General features: G+C 41.2%; 2 protein-coding genes across 2 annotated transcripts; both read left to right on the plus strand.

The window, feature by feature from the left end:
• Positions 1 to 498: 498 nt before the first annotated feature.
• LOC149832893 (uncharacterized) lies at positions 499 to 1,938 on the plus strand. Its single transcript, XM_090012629.1, has one exon. It carries the CDS (start codon positions 857 to 859, stop codon positions 1,751 to 1,753), a length of 897 nt encoding a protein of 298 aa, XP_089868755.1. The 5' UTR covers positions 499 to 856; the 3' UTR covers positions 1,754 to 1,938.
• Positions 1,939 to 16,534: 14,596 nt separating this feature from the next.
• On the plus strand, positions 16,535 to 17,467 carry LOC149832894 (uncharacterized). The gene has a single exon (XM_090013331.1). It carries the CDS (start codon positions 16,535 to 16,537, stop codon positions 17,465 to 17,467), a length of 933 nt encoding a protein of 310 aa, XP_089869457.1.
• The last annotated feature ends 384 nt before the right edge of the window (positions 17,468 to 17,851 follow it).

Below are 17,851 nucleotides of genomic sequence, written 5' to 3' on the forward strand. Positions count from 1 at the left end.
TACACTGACTGCATGCAGAGTTACACGTGGTTAGAGGCAGTTACGTGTTTATTAACGCTTGATCTTAGGAGAAAGGATGATAAAAATAAGCTTATTTTCTTTGAGAAGGATAAAAATAAGCTTATAATTAACACAGTCACGTGCATATCGCACACATGAACAGTGGTACATTAATCCTTTTCACTAGTTTCTCACCAAGATGCATCTTTGCAAACGTGGTGCTTGACACTCACCCACCAGGTGAGGACAAATGATGCCGATAGCATCGGACAGGCGAACAAAAAAAAAGTTAACCTTGATCTTATCATCAACAGCACACAATTTAAAGAAAGAGGATGAAAAGTTTATGACCAGATTCGTGCCTAACAAACTAAAAATTCAAGTCACCCTTTCTCCCCTCGTGTAAGCATTAAATTAATTAAATTAAAAGTGGATCCCGAGAGCCTTATATTAATTTCATAAAGCCACACCAACACTACACCCATTTATTTAGTTCATTGAAGCATCATTTTGAGTTGTAATGATTTTATAAGTAGCAATGTATGTTGATTAGTAGACCAAGGACAAGACACTCGTGGACTATCAATTGCCATCAGGGGACGTAAATAGAGTGTTCCAATATATGAGGGAATCTGGGAGGGACAAGAACCCAGACGACCCACATGGTCCACCTCATTTCCACGCTTAAACAAATTGAAATGATTTCACACTTAAAGGAGACAATGGTAGACATGGCTGAGCACCCCATTGATACCCCACATGCTCATCTCACAACATGTTCCAATGAAAGATTCCATTTGTTCCCCATTGCCAGCTTTATAAGGAGGGCCAAGGAAGTGCTCACCATCATCATTTGATGGTTTTACTTTCACAACCAAAGGAAAAGAAAGAGAAGATGGCAACTTCTGCAAAATCTTTTCATATTCGTTCCACTAGCTTTCCATCAAAGTCCCACCCCAACTTGGTGCAAGTGCAAGAGTGCCTTCATTTGGTTAAGGCTTGGGAAGCCTCCCCTAAAAGCAAGGCACAATTGGCCACTGGATTTGGCCACCTCAAGGACTTGTACAGTTCCATCAATGCTTTTATCCAACTCCCTCTCACCCAACAGACTCTATGCGGCAAAGAGAGCATGGTGAGAGAGTTGTTGGATGACTTCCTCAGCTTGTTGGATGTCTGTGGGATGGTGAAGGACTCCTTGTTGCACTTGCGGGAGCAACACCAATCCCTTGGTTCCATGCTTCGTAGAGGTGATGCTGGTCTGGAAGCTGGCATTTGTGCCTACCAGTGCTCCAGGAAGAGAATGAAAAAGGACATGATCAAGTGTCTAAGGGTATTGAAAAGCATGGAAAAACATGTATGCTTTTCAAATGACACCCTTGACATGGTTGATCAAGTCTTCAAGGATGCAAGGGCTTCTGCAGTCTCCATCTTCAGCAGCCTTAGCTCGATCGTCTCTGGTCGAAGGGCAACACAATCCATCTTCTCAAGATTGAGATTATTGGGTTCCAAGGCACATGAAGATCAGGAAGGTGATCAAGATGACACCAGTGAAATAGACAGGGCAGATATGGCTATACTCGCTCTTTATAGCCATTCATCCAAGACACTGAAGAAGGACAATGTTCAAGATGCACAAAGACTGATGGAATCATTGGATCTTACCTTGAGGAAAACTGAAGTGGAGTTGGAGGATGTTTTCAGGTGTTTGATCCAAGCCAGGGTCTCCCTCCTTAACATTGTTACAGGGTGTTGAGCTAGACTACTCGTTTTCTCAATTAAACCTTGGCACCTGCATTTTAGAGGAATGCCAAGGAACCTAATTGTGATTTTTGTACATTCACAAGTATATGAAATCATCACCATATTAAAGGCAAATTTTGTTTCGTTTACTTATTCTGCTTTATAATGAGTGGATCAGAAATTACAAGGACGTGCTTGGATCCAAAACTTCAGTAATCTTCTTGAAATTAGTTCGCTTATAACTTGTTTTCGACTGTCTTGATGTTCTAATTGGTGGATGGAAGACAAACTGTAAAACCCCCTCCGGCAAAGTCGCCGCCGGAGGGGATAGGGAGGGGATAGGGGAAACCGCGTAACGGGAAGGGGGTGAGGATAAACCTCACCCCCCAAAATCCGCGGGAGGGGGGCGAGGTTATCCTCACCCCCTCACCCTGCGTGAGGGTTATAAAACCCCCCACACAGGGTCTTCTTCCGCACCCCACACAGAGAGTCAGAGAGAGAGAGGGAGAGAGAGAAGACTTACCGGCGACGGCGGAGGCGGCAATCGGCGGCGAGGTAAGCCCCTCCCCCATCTTCTTCTTCGTGCTTCTTTTCCGTCAAAGCAAAGGGGGCCGGCAGCCATTGCTGCCGGCGAGTTGCAGAAAAAAAAAATTTGTCAGAGACAGAGAGAAAAGGGGGGAGGTCGGCCGGCCCCTGTGGCGGCCGACTCCGACGGCCGGCCCCGGCGACCGTCCGACACAGTTGGCCGGCCCCGGAGGCCGGCCCAGACTGGCGAGTGCAAAGGGAGGGTCGGCAGGGGCCGACCCTCTGCAACAGTGGTCGGAAGGGGCTCAGCCCCTTCCGCCCCTTTTTATCGAGGGGACCGGTTCGGTCCGGTCACCCAGACCGAACCGGGTCGGTCTGGGTGCGACCCAGACCGAGCCCACCGGTCTGGGTCGCGCCCAGACCGAGTGTTTAAAAAAAAAAAAAATGGTTCGGCCTGGGTGCGACCCAGACCGAACCGGGTCAGTCCGGGTCGCACCCAGACCAAACCGGGTTAAGTGAGTGGGGTGAACCGGTTCGGGTCGAACCGGTTCCAGCTGAGCCGGTTCAGGGCGAACCGGTTCAAGCCGAACCGGTTCAGGATAAGCCGGTTCGGGTTGAAGCGGTTCAAGCCAAACCGGGTTCGGTTATTTGGATTCAGATCGAACCAGTTCAGACCGAATCGAGTCTGAACCGACCCGGTGGAACCAAGGTCCAAACCGAACCATTTGGGTCTGGATCTGGGTTTTCAGTTTGGACCCAGTTCAATCTGGACCGGTCTCAGATCCAGATTAACCAGGTTCAGATCTGACTGGATCAGTCTCGGATCTGGACCCAGTCAGACAGGTCTGGACTCAGCTAGATGATCCTGGATCCAGTCAGGTAGATCTGGATCCCATCAGATTATCCAGGATCCAGTCTAACAGGTCCAGATCCAGTCAATCTGTCATGGATCCAGTCGGACTATTCTGGATCCAGTTAGAATAGAATGGATCCAGTTAGAATAGAATGGATCCGGTTCAAATCCAATCAAACTTTCTGGGTCCGGTCAAGCAGTTTTGGATCCAGTTATGATATGGATTTGAACCCAAACAAATAGAGTTTGGATCCAGATCAGAGCTGAATCATAAAATAGTCTCGGATTGGCCCGAAATCCGAAATGTGCCAAGAGATCCATTTGGATCCGTGAGATCCATTTCAGTAAAATGGACATATCTTCGCACTCCGAACTCAGAATCGAGCAAGGTTTGATGCGTTGGATTCATATTAAAGAGAGGAATCCATTGGTCTATGAACTTCAGTCAAAATAGTAATATAGAAACCGTGGTTTCTTTAATAAGATTCGGGAAGGGTATTTTGATAATTTTAGTAAGAGGTTTTGTGAATTAATTCAAGTATATTACCTTAATGACCAGATCCTAGTGTTAGAGCTTCGTGATGCCCGATTTCGGAGAGAGCACAGAATCAGCACTTGAGGTAAGAGATGTTATAAGTAATCTTAGATGTAAATAAACACTGTTACGTTGTTTGTTATTTGTTTTTATTTAAGCATGATAGTTTTGAGAGACCATGACATGCATAAATTCCATGCTTGACAGTATGAGTTAAAATTTTATACATATGTGCTATGAAAGTTAGTTTGGTAAGTCATGCATGATGAAAAGAAATTTTATTGTGATTGCATGTCTAGATCATTGATTTATATCATGCATTGTGATGAGATATATTTGGATTAGAGTCCCTTTTAGTCTAATCATGTTGTATGAATGAACATTGTTGAGATCAGCATGCATAACCCCTTAAATCCCGGAAGTGGCGACCTGTGGCAAGGGCTACCTGGTTCGCGGCCAGAGTGCAGCCACCATGGAGAGTGGGCCGCCGGTGATTTAATGATGTAGAGACACTACATCATTGCATGCTAAGTGAGAGCGGTTTGAGTCTTAACGTCATCATGAGATTAAGAATGAGATTGTTGTGATTATTCATGACACCACTCGTGAGAGAACGAGTGAACTTTATAAGTGAGAGTTTGTTCAATGTGTGAACCTAGTTATGACTTAGGATTTCACTCACACTGGTTTGGGACTCTAGAGGATCATGGATGGTTGATAACCATCATGTTAGGATGTAGCATGAACCATGCCGAGATTGAGAGCTTGACCTCCCGGCTAGCTACCGGTGGAGTCCCCGTGGTGGTTCACTGCAGTGCCTGGGGTTCTGGGGACCACTGGGAGTGTATGGTTCATTGTCTGGCCAACATGTAGAATTGGGGTGTTCTACAGGGTTGCTACGCCCATAGATGGCTATTACCGGTATAGCCAGCCTAGTGATAGTTGTGTGAAAAGAGTATTTGAGAATGATAATGGGGGAAATTAAAATATACAAACATGTGTGGTGTATCGAGAATTAAAATAAGACTAGGGGCTTAGAGCCCACTACAGTTGTAAATTATTGTTTAATTACTTATGATTATCTCTTACTGGGTTGTAGACTCACCCCCATTTGTGTTTAATTACAACTGTAGGTTCCAGGTATTAAATCAGTCGCTTGCGAGCAGTTCTTTTTCAGTCTTCAGCAGAGCAGTAGTATATTTCTACTTTCCTTGTCATTGAATAAGATGTATTTGCTTTATTATGAATGATGAACAATTGTAAGGAAAAAGTTGATTTATGAGAATGAAATAAAAAGTTTTTTTTTAGCCATGTTTTCACTGTGTAAGCTTTGCACTCTTCCCTCTGGGAAGTAATACCAACCGAACTCGGACTCTTGAGGTCCCAGATCGGGGTGTTACACAAACGTAATTTGACTGTTGTATTCGTGGCTTTCCATATGGGATTCTAGGAGATAATACTGAACAGACAAAATTTAAAAATCGAATATTTTTGTTGCCAAGATTTTCAAACTTTTATTTTGTTGGATTTCAATTAATTAGTATATTCTCACAAAAAAAGACATGAAAAGTGCATTAAAATAATATAGTTGGTACAAATTTTCAAAAAAAAATATTTGGTAAAAAATTGAATTAAAGGCTTTTTCCATGATGTTTTGCTAATAAATAAAATATCATGAAATATTCAAATTTTTATGATAATGTAGATATGTTTTCAATAAACGGTAATATTATTATTATCGGCATTTATAATGCTTCGAAAATCATGTAATATTTAAAAATTATCGCAAAAATATGTCACCATGGGTCAAAATTTTATCATTTTTGGAAACAACCTAATCAAGGTGTTTAAATTAGGTCTAGATGGGTGTCTAAGAATCCCAGCACGTCAACAAAGATGCCACCACGAAAACACCAACCATTCAATTAGGAAAAAGTCAAAAGAGATCAAAAGAAAAAAAGCGATGGAAGAAGCTTAATTGAACCAATAATTAAGTTGCCGATAAACATGGGAAAGAAGGAAACTGGTGTTAATTATGATATTTCTTTGTCCTGATGACATTTTAAATTTATTGCCATAGGCCTTTCCAAACAACAAATTTTTGCTGGCATTGTTGACGAGTCACATGCTGATGACGCCGATGCAAATGATGCACTCGGTGCAACAGGAATATGCCTGATAATGAGAAAGGCAGGTCAGGTCATATTGTATGCGGTAAAAGTGGTAGATGCCTGCCAATTTTTGGCCAACCGCCAGCCTACCATGAACAAACAGGTGCTTTTGGATTGTTTTTTCGCAAATCTAACCCTGCAGATGTGTTCGGCATGGTGGATTTGCTAGGGTACAATACTTGGATAATGTTTTTTTTGATAAAAATATGATTTTTTAAACCTTGAATATTAATAAAAATCTTAGACCATTGTTTTTAAACCTTATAAAAACCTACCGGCATGTCAGAATCAGACGATTCAAGAGTCGATTCTTATAAGATCAAACAAGTAGAACACGTCTATATGGTCAGATTTAAGAAAAACATAAAAAAATCCTTCAAAGCTCGGTAGACTCGCGGTAGGCTAAAATGTGGCAGGAAGCTGCCACTACCACTGGAATCAGACGACTCTTGTAAGATCAAACATGTAGAACACATGCAGCGGTATGGTTAGATTTAAAGAAAACGTATAAAAAAACTCTTTAAAGCTCGGTAGGCTGGTGTTAGGCTAGAAATGTGGTAGGCAACTATCATCTACTCATTGTATGCATCCCGATCATTGGTTATATTTAAGCTCCACTGCATATCTCACGTGATGGGGATGCACATGGGAGTCACTCACACAGTTCTCATGTCAGTTTTTTCATGCCGAGCAAATTTGACGGTGTTGGATTAGCCACCACGATTGACGTGGTGGTTATCCACGATGCGGATACATCCCCACATTAGGGATGATCCATCCGATAAATCAGCATACGACAAGGGAGAATGGTTACGCAAACCGTTTCCACCCTATGCTTTATAAATACAGGGTATCATGAGCGACCCTGATATGAGGAATACAAATCTACTCACTGGCTGCCTGAAAAGGCTTGCACTTATGGTAGCTGCAGCTCGGCTGAGCAGAGAACCTCCGACGACCTTCATGTTCGGTAACCACAGCAGTCCGCCAATGACTGTCTCAGGTACACAGTTCTCTCCTGTGTGATTTACTGTTTTAAATAACAGTTTTTGGTTTTTTCCTGTCACAGGAGAGGCGATGCCGGAAAATGACCCAACAATGAGTTATGGGTCCACACCACGCCTCTGCTGCGAGGGTTTGATGGTGTTTTTGGGTTTTTCGGCAACTGTCGCCATTGGGCGACAATGTTTTTTGGTGACTGTCGCCATGGGGCGACATAACTTTTTTCGGCAGTGAGGCATCGCCGTGGGGTGACATTGGTGGTTGTCAACAGTAGGTCGCCATGCGACGACATTGCGTCAATGGTAGCCGGCGACTGTCACCGTTGGGCGACAGACAAAACAAAAATATCAAGGGGGTTTCAGGTTTTTTCTTTACCTGAGGCCATTAGGCTGCTGTATCGCCGGGAAACAGAGGCCTTCGACGGTCGATTCACCGGTGTCAAGGACCATCCAACGACGTACGACATCCGGGGCACTCCACCGTTCTATTTCAGGGCTGCAGGTTGTGTCAGGCAGTAGGTTTTGCAGGTGGTGCATCGTCGACAAGCAACGTGGGTCGCCAGCAAGCGGCGTGGGTCACCGACATGTGACATTGGTCGTCGGCAGGAAGATGGGGAAAACCCCTCTTTTTCAAAAAAATCGGGTTTTAAGTTTTAAAGTTCTGATTTTAATCGGGTGGAACCGGATCGGGTCCGGTACTGGGTCGGACATGGATCCGACACAGATCATGTTATACCGGGTCTGACCCGGATCTGGATACACCTCAGGTCCGACCCAGATTCAGTTAATACCGGGTCCAACCCGAATCCGGTTTCTACCAGGTCTGACCCGACTCCGGTTAACCCCGAGTTTGACCCGACTTCAGTTTATACCGGGTCTGACCCAGATTCGGTTCCAACCGGGCCCAACTCGGATTTGGTTAATACTGGGTCTGGCCCGGATCCGGTTTGTACCGGGTCTGACTCGGTTCCGGTTAAGCCCCAGGTCTGGCCCAAATCCAGTTAAAGCCCGGGTCAGACCCGGATTTGGTTATTACCAGGCCCGGATCCAGTTAAACCCCGGGTCTGGCCTGGATCCGGTCAAATCGTGTCTGACCCAGATCCAATTAAACCCCGGTTCTGGCCCAGATCTGGTCAAACCGAGTCTGACCCAGATCCAGTTAAGCCTCAAGTCTGGCCCGGATCCAGTCAAACTGGGTCCGACCCGGATCCAGTTAAGCCCCAGGTTTGACCCAGATCTGGTTCATACCGAGTCTGACCCAGATCCGGTTTGTGTCGGGTCTTACCCGACTCTGGTTAACCCTGGGTCCGACCCGGATCCAGTTCAAACCGAGTCTGACCCGGATCCAGTTAAATACTGGGTCTGACCCGGATTCGGCTATATACCAGGTCTGACCCAGATCCGGTTGTAAACCGGGTCTGACCCGGATCCGGTTTAAACCGAGTTCTAGTTCAAACCAGGTTCGATCCGGATCCAGTTTAAAACCGAGTCCGACCCGGATCCAGTTTGAACTGGTTCTGACCTGGATCCAGTAGGGTCCAAGCACTATTTGGCCTGAACCGAATCAGAGACTGATTCAACCACTTTCAGGATCGGTTTGAAGCCAGTTTTAACCAGTTCCTTCCAGTTTCTCACCGGTTCCGAGATGCTAAGACTCTGTTTTCATAAATATAAAAAAACAAAGGGATTTTGACATATAGTTATAGGGTTTTTATAAACTTTTGTTCATACTTGACACCGGTTCATAAGGTTCAGAACTGGTTTGGACCCTTGGATGACCAGTTCGGGGCTGTTTCAGACCGGTTCAGAGTGTTTTCAAACCGGTTCCTACTTGAGGACCTAAGGTTTTACCCATTTAAGCTTGGCTTGGGTTATTTTTCATGCATTTATTTGTAATTATGCATGTATAAATATGTGTATAATATTGACATTAAGGATAGCTAGATGACTTAGTAAATTCATGTCATCAAAGTGACTGAATACACGTATGTTGTCAAAATATGATACTATCATATGGTTTTAGCAAATATTACTGTTGTACTTAGATTTATAAAACGATAAACGATCCAAAGGTAGTTTTTATCGTGTTTGGAATTTAAGTAGGGTAGAATAAGGTAAATGTGTTGAGATACATCACACATGTGTATCCAAAGGTACCTTGTGTCGATGGTCTAACTTCATAATAACCTTAGTTTTACCGAATATGGTTGGTAGGCGAAGTGGTTTTGCGTGTCAGAGCTCTTACCAAAGTACAACTTCGATGACCCCCTTCACTTGCCTGAAAATAAGCATATTAAAGGTCTTTATTCTTTTGCTTTTTCTATTAAAGTTTTAGTCTCATATGAATGCTTCTTGATACATGTTTTTTGTCGTGCAGTTTCTACTTCTGTGATTTTAGATGACTCTAGCTCTATACCTTTTCTTGATGGATCCAACTTTAGTGATTAGAAAGAAACTGTTCTTTTTACATTAGGGTATATAGATTTAGATCTGGCTCTAAGAATAGATGAACTGCTACCCTCACTGATCAGAGCACTGCTGATCAAAAGATTGCTTTTGAGAAGTGAGAGCGCTCAAATAGGCTTAGTCTGTTGCTTTTGCAATCTAAAGTGGCTAAGAATATTCACAATGCTATCCCACAATGCAAAACAATGAGAGAATTTCTGAATGCCATTAATGCACAGTTTGTGAGTTCAAACAAGAATAGAGCCAATACCTTAATGTCAAAACTTATAACTATGAAATATACTGGATGGGGAAACATTCGCCAGCACATTTTGGAAATGAGAAACATAGCGTCTCAGCTGAATGACATAAAGCTCACCATCTCTGATTCTTTCCTAGTGCATTTAGTTTTAACGTCCTTCCCCTTGAAATACAGACCTTTCAAAATCTCTTACAACACACATAATGATGAATGGACATTTAATGAACTCATGTCCAAGTGTGTTGAAGAAGAAGAGAGGTTGAAAGGGGAGAAGGTGCAGAGTGCGCATATGACTTCTCATACATCCAAGGTAGGTCCAAGGAAGAATGCATTTAAGATAAATGCTAGGAGCCAACTGGGGATAAGTCATTCCAAGGCAAGTAATCCGACTCTAGTCTCAAAAAGTACTTCTTTTGCAAAAAGAAAGGACACATAAAGGCAAATTGCATAAAGTACAAGAAATGGTTGGAAAAGAGAGGTAATTTGTCATTTGTTTCTCATAAATGTAATTTATTATATATTTCTGAAAATAGTTGATGAATTAAATCTTACATGCTTTGGCACAAAAGAATGAGTCATATCTCTGAAAAGAGAATAAAGAGACTCATAAATAAAAGAATCTTGAAATCTCTGGATTTTACCGGCAATGACCCATGTGTTAACTGCATAAAGGCTAAGCACACAAACATATATATAGAGGGTGTCAAACACAATAGTGAGATATTGGAGATAGTCCATACGTATATATGTGGACCATTTTTCCCTTGTTACACATGCAAAAAATATTTTGTCACCTTTATTGATGACTATTCTCGGTATATGTATCTCTACTTGATCTTTAAAAAATCTGATATTTTTCATATGTTTAAGGAATTTAAGAAAGAAGTAAATAAACAAATTGATAAGGTTATTAAGATAGTCAGGTCTGATAGAGGTGGTAAATATTATGGTAGATTTACTAAGATGAGGCAAAGGAAAAGACCATTAGCGCGATTTCTCAAAGAGGAAGGCATTGTGCCTCAATATACCATACCTGGTAGTGCCTATCAGAATGGTGTAGCTGAAAAGAGAAATCGTACGCTTAAGGAAATGGTCAGAGCTATGTTGAATTATTCAATACTTCCCATAAAGTTGTGGGGTGATGTATTAAGGACTGCTATGCATATTTTGAATAAGGTTCCTACGAAATCTGTGCCTAAAACTCCTTATGAGTTGTGGACAGGTAGGAAATCATCACTGTCTTATATGCACATATGGGGATCTCCTGCAGAGGCTAAGTTGTATAACCCCCACATTAAATTCTTTGATTCAAGAACAACCAGTGAATATTTTATTGGTTATCCAAAAAGATCAAAAGGGTACATGTTTTATTGCCCATCTCACTCACCACAGATTGCTGAAATGGATAAGGCAAAATTCCTATAAGATGGTTCAGTAGGATTAAGTGCACTTCAAAGCCTTGGTTTTAAGGAAGTACAAGATCCAGTTTCATCACCTGTTAAGGAAAACATTGAAAGATACCACATTATTATTCTTAATGATGATGTGCTGATCATTCGATTGCTAATGCATAAATCCAAAGTGAACCTATTGTGGACAATGTAAAAGAGTATGAACATGATGATCAAGTTCAATCTGAGCTTGAAGAACGACCTGTTTGGAGATCCACAATGATTAGGAAATCTGCTATACATCCTGATTATGTGGTGTACCTTCAGAAGCCTAGTTATTTCATAGATATGGATGATGACCCATTGACTTTTATGGAAGCTGTTGAAAGCAAACAATCTTCGCACTTGATAGAAGCCATGGAAGAAGAGTTAGAATCTATGACTAAAAATCAAGTGTGGAATCTTGTCATGTTACCTAAATGAGTAAAACTCGTAGGGTGTAAATGGGTCTTTAAGACCAAGAAGAACTCTAAAGGTAACATAGAGAGACATAAAGCAAGATTGGATGCTAAAAGATTCACCTAGATGGAGGGCATTGACTATAATAAGACATTTTCTCCCGTCTCAACTAAGGAGTCAATGAGGATAATTTTGGCCCTCGTAGCTCATTATGACTTATAGCTACATTAGATGGATGTGAAAACAACATTCCTCAACGAGGATCTGAATGAAGAGGTATACATGGAACAACTTCTTGGTTTCTCTGAAGATGATCGTTTGGTTTGCAAGCTTAACAAATCAATATATGAACTTAAACATGCCTCTCGATAGTGGTATATTAAAATTTTCCTAAGTCATTGTGACTTTCGGGTTTACAGAAAATATTATTGATCAATGTATATACTTAAAGGAAAGTGGGAGTAAGTTCATTATATTGATGTTGTATGTGGATGACATCTTACTTGCAACCAACGATATAAAGTTGCTTTCAGAGACAAAATAGTTTCTTGCATCACATTTTGATATAAAAGATATGGGTGAAGCTGCTTATATTCTTGACATTAAGATTCATCGAGACAGAGCAAAAGGTTTTCTAGGCCTCTCCTAGAGATCCTATATAGATAAGGTGTTAAAGTGATATGGGATGGATAATTGTTCTCCTAATTCTACACCCATATCAAAAGGTGACAAGCTGAGCCTAAAGGATTGTCCACAGAATGATTTTGCTAAAGCACAGATGAATGCTTATCCATATGCATCAGTTGTTGGCAGCTTGCTGTACGTGCAAACATGTTCTCGACCAGATATTTATTTTGCAGTAGGGGTGCTTGACAGATTTCAGTCTAACCCAGGTTTACCCCATTGAAAGGCTGTCAAGAAAGTCTTGCGGTACTTGCAAGGGACAAAAGACTATATGCTGACGTATCATAAAGTTGATCACCTCGAGATCATTGGCTACTCATATGCGGATTTAAAAGGATGCCTTGATAGTAGAAAGTCTACTACTGGGTATGTCTTCTTACTTGCTGGGGGCGCGATCTCTTGGAGGAGTAGAAAGCAGACGACCACTGCTGCCCACACCATGGAGGCATAATTCATAGCATTGTACGAGACTGCTTCGCAGGCTATATGGTTAAAGAACTTCATATCATAGTTGAAGGTGGTCGATTCCATTGGGAAGCCACTGAAGGTCTACTGTGATAATGAAGCTGCGGTGTCCTTTTCGAACAACAAAAGTACTACATCATGTAAGCATATGAAATTGAAGTATTTTGTTGTTAAAGAAAGGACGAAGAATCATTTAGTGCGTATTGTTTATATTGGTACCAAAGAGATGATCGTTGATTCTCTTACTAAAGAGCTAGCACCAGGATTATATTCTGAACATATAATGAGGATGGGATTGTTAAACTCTTTTTTGACATATGCACATAAATAAAGTGATCACTTTCAGTTCTTGATTCTCATTATGGTTGTTGTCAATCTCATAAGGATTAGAAATTCAACTCAGGATCTATAGAATAGATTATAAAGGCCAATCTATTCATCAAGTTATTCCCATAAGGTTTTCTGATTAAAAAGGTTTATCGTCGGATCAAGTGGGAGAATGTTGGATTAACCACCATGATTGACGTGGTGATTATCCATGATGTGGATACATCCCCACATCAGGGATGATCCATCCGATAAATCAACATACGATAAGAAGGAACGATTACACAAACCGTTCCCACCCTATGCTTTATAAATACAGGGTATCATGAGCGACCCTGATACGAGGAATACATGTCTACTCACCGGCTGCCTGAGGAAGCTTGCGCTTGTGGTAGCTGCAGCCCAACTGAGCAGAGAACCTCCGACGACCTCCATCTCCGGTAACCACAGCAGTCCGCCAATGGCTGCCTTAGGTACGCAGTTCTCTTCTGTGTGATTTACTGTTTTAAATAACAATTTTTGGTTTTTTCCTGTCAAGGAGAGGCGATGTCAGAAAACGACCCAACAAACAAAACTTTCAAGATCCCTGATTTTTCATTTGATTGCTAGTCCTCTGATCAATTTAATCTCTATGCCCAATTAAATAAATTTTTTCCTTTATTAAAAAAAAAGGCTTGTTTTTAATGGTCAGTTCCTATTCAAGGCGGGCAGGTTATATGTTCCCCCCCCGGAACAGTGCATGTTCCGGGGAGAACACGCAACACCCTCTCCTATTCGAGATATGATTCAAAAGTGAGACCACAGGAAGCAATCTACTTTGAAAACCAATGATATGTTAATGGACCAACAACTCACGGTCCCCCTTGCTTTATATATATATATATATATATATATATATATATATATATATAGAGAGAGAGAGAGAGAGAGAGAGAGAGAGAGAGAGAGAGAGAGAGAGAGAGAGAGAGAGAGAGTTTAGTAAGTTGGATTCTTAGTTCTGAGAGCCCATCCTAAAGTATCTTTCATTTCTTGGCACAAATTTACTCCGCTAGGAAAAAATGGGTTTTTCTGGTACAAATTTGTGCCAGCAAAAATTTAAATGCCCCAACTTTTACTGGCGCACTTTAGAACTGCGTCAGTAAACACTTTTATTTTTTTTTAAATTGCGTATTTCCTGTTCTTAATCAACACTGACATCAGGACAGCATGCAGATATCTTCCGGTAGAAAGAAACAACAACACATCATTCACAATGGGGAAGTTACAGAGTAAAAGAGAATGTCAAATAAAAACTATAGGAAAGTAAGAATATACTTTTGAGATGCCACCTGAAAATAGTGCAAAAGAAAAGTCATCCCTTTGGCTGATCAGTTGAAGTTTCATCATAGAAGATGCAATTCTAGTGGAAGAGAATGATGCAAAGCAATAAATTTTACCTGTTCCAAAAGTAATGGACTGTTAGTATACCATGCAGTTTCCCTAGCACTCAGTAACTTAATTCTACAAAACTGTAACCAAGCTGAGTGAGAATATGTTCATGATTCAAAATCTTCATAATACTATAAATGTTATGCCTGCACTGCACACAGATTACATAACTTAATTCTAGAGAGTAAACTATAACCAAGCTGAGCCAGCAGGGATAACTACTTAGAGATAGAAAAAGAAAATAACTAGATAAAACCAAATGCTTTATAACCAAAAAGTATCACCAGTGCATAATCACTTGCTCAAAGGGATGTTCTCAAAAGGACCAGTTGTGGGAATTGTTCCACATAAATCATTGCTAGAAACATCTTTGGCAACACAAGAAAATGACAACTATCAATCTTCCATTCCACTGTTGACTAGCAGTTAAACCCTGATTTAATCCTATCAATGTCGGGAAACAGAAGAAGTGCAATATAGAGATATAAAAGTGCCACACCAACAGTATGTAACATAAAACAAATGCATGAAAAAAAAAAACTAGAAGTGGTAAAAATGTGTTTCAGCAACAAACAAGTCAAAGCAATTAAAGGACCTTCAGTTGCATATATGCGTAGTGGATGTATACCTTCAAAACATGAAAGCTCAATCTTTTTTTCTTCAAAAGATTGTCGATGCAGGCCTGCTTCATAAGCCTTTTGAACTTCCCTGCAAAGGCCAATTAAAGTTACATAATAAGAGCTTTTTCTTTTTTTCAGTGGTATTGTTGTAATGGGAAATGAAACCCAAACACAAGTCTCCATTGATTAAGATCTATGACCGTACTCTCATGTATTAGCTGAAAACTCCAATAAAAATAAAATGAAGAAAATAAATGAAACACCTTAAAACTTATTTAGCAGTTTGAAAGAAGTTTTCAAAAACAAAAGCAGATTGCTTGCATAATTTGATGTAAATCCATAACTTTTTCAATGAAAAGTAGGAAAAAGGACTAGATGTTGTGTCATCTTTTTGTGTCACCCAAAAAGATACAAATTACTCATTCTTTGAGGGTCCATGATTTTTCCTGCATCAAGAGACAGATCAGAGAAATATTTTCAATCCTATGGTTTCAAGATCTGAATACCAAGAGGGGGATTCAACCAAAACATTAGACACACTAGAGCGTTGGTCCATCATGAGGATATGATACATTCCCTGAGAACTATCCATCTCATCAGCGTTGGTTGGGTAATTCTCTTAATCCATATCGGCAACTTGGAAATTCGACAGGATCACTTGGTCCAAATGCCTATTGACGAAACTGTACTCATATCCAACAGGGTTGATTTCATCTTCTGGCAAGAGTTTTTCCCATACTTCATACTCTACCTCAACTTCAATTTCTATTTCCAGATCTCCAATCTAATTCTCATATCTGGCATTATTTTCAAAAGTAATGACTTCAGGTTGGAGATGGGCTCACAAGACTACGGTTGGGACGTGTTCCTTTGGTTCATTGGCCCATTGATTTTCTTGGCATATCTGAAGTAGGTAACCCTTTTTTGCACTCTTCAAGGATTGGTGTAGCTTAAAATGGCCCCCATCGGACATGACCTGGCTGGGCCAAGCACGGATTGGTTCAACCAGACCTTCGGCTGATGCCTATGCATTGTACTCTTACTCTTCTTGCTTTTGGCTGATGGCTCAACAGCCTTGGCTTTTCGTTGTGTTGTTACTGGTGATGACTCGTCATCAGTCCTGTGAGCGACTTCTTCCCATCAATTAATACATACCGACTATTTTTCTTTCAAAAAACAAACTACAATGCAAGTTACTCCTCCGATCGTTTAAGTAATAAATTAATGCTAGATCTGGAGAAACATATATTAATTTGGTTCCACCATGGCAACAACACTGATGCACCCATTTGTTTCGTACATTGAAGCATCATTTGAGTTGTGATGCTTCCATATGTAGCAGTGTATGCTGGGTAGACAAAAGACATGGCGCTCGTGGGCCATCAATCCTAACCAAGAAGGGTCCATCGTCGTTGTCACTATAGGAGAGCTAGCAGGAGACAAGGAGCCAGATGATCCGCATGGTTCACCTCATTTGCATGCCTACACAGATTGAAATGATTTCATACTTAAATGGCGACCAATGGTAGACATGGCTGAGCATCCCATTGATAACCCACATGCTCATCTCACAACCTGTTCCAAGGATAGATTCCATTTGTTCCCCAATGCCAGCTTAGTTTATAAGGATGGCCAAGGAAGTGCTCACCATCAACATCTTGGTGATGGTTTTCCCTTCACAACCAAAGGAAAAGAAAGAGAAGATGGCAACTTCTGCAAAATCTTTCCATACTCGTTCCACTAGCTTTCCATCAAAGTCCCACCCCAACTTGGTGCAAGTGCAAGAGTGCCTACATTTGGTTAAGGCTTGGGACGCCTCCCCTACAAGGAAGGCACAATTGACCACTGGACTTGGCCACCTCAAGGACTTGCACAGTTCCATCAATGCTTTTATCCAATTCCCTCTCACCCAACAGGCTCTATGTGGCAAAAAGAGCATGGTGAAAGAGTTGTTGGATGACTTCCTCAGCTTGTTGGATGTCTGTGGGATGTTGAAGGACTCCTTGTTGCAGTTGAGGGAGCAACACCAATCCCTTGGTTCCATGCTTCGTAGAGGTGATGGTGGTCTGGAAGCTGGAATTTGTGCTTACCAGTGCTCCAGGAAGAGAATGAAAAAGGACATGATCAAGTGTCAACGATTATTGAAAAGTATGGAAAAACATGTATGCTCTTCAAATGACACCCTTGACATGATTGATCAAGTCTTCAAGGATGCAATGGCTGCTGCAGTCTCCATCTTCAGCAGCCTTAGCTCGACTGTCTCCGGTCGAAGGGCAACACAATCCATCTTCTCAAGATTGAGATTATTGGGTTCCAAGGCCCATGAAGATCTGGAAGGTGATCAAGATGACACCAGTGAAATAGGGAGGGCAGATATGGCAATACTCGCACTTTATAGCCATTCATCCAAGAAAGTGAAGAAGGACAATGTGCAAGATGCACAAAGACTGATGGAATCATTGGATCTTACCTTGACAAAAACTGAAGTGGAGTTGGAGGATGTTTTCAGGTGTTTGATCCAAGCCAGGGTCTCCCTCCTTAACATTATTACAGGGTGTTGAGCTAGACTTTTCGTTTGCTCAATTAAACCTTGGCATCTGCATTTTAGAGGATTACTAAGGAACCCAGTTGTGATTTTTGTAGATTCACAAGTATATGAAAACATTACCATATTAAAGACACGATTTGCTTCTTTTAATTACTTATTCTGCTTTATAACGAGTGAATCACACGTTACGAGTATGTGCTTGGATCCAAAAACTTCAGTAAATTTCTTGAAATTGGTTCTCTTAGAACATATTTTCAACAATCTTGATGTTCTAATTGGTGGAAGGAAGACAAATATAATTAGACTGTTGTATGCGTGGCCTTCCATATGGAACATTCAATGAACTGTTCTATGTGCAACAAAAAGACGTATGAAAAGTGCATCAAAAACAATATAT

The sequence above is a fragment of the Nuphar pumila genome, chromosome 7, assembly GCF_984573655.1.
Source record: "Nuphar pumila chromosome 7, dmNupPumi1.hap1.1, whole genome shotgun sequence".
NCBI lineage: Eukaryota > Viridiplantae > Streptophyta > Magnoliopsida > Nymphaeales > Nymphaeaceae > Nuphar > Nuphar pumila.

What these genes read in the sequence shown, in the direction of transcription:
- LOC149832893 (XM_090012629.1), top strand. Translation starts at nt 857, where the DNA reads ATGGTTTTACTTTCACAACCAAAGGAAAAGAAAGAGAAGATGGCAACT.
- LOC149832894 (XM_090013331.1), top strand. Translation starts at nt 16,535, where the DNA reads ATGGCCAAGGAAGTGCTCACCATCAACATCTTGGTGATGGTTTTCCCT.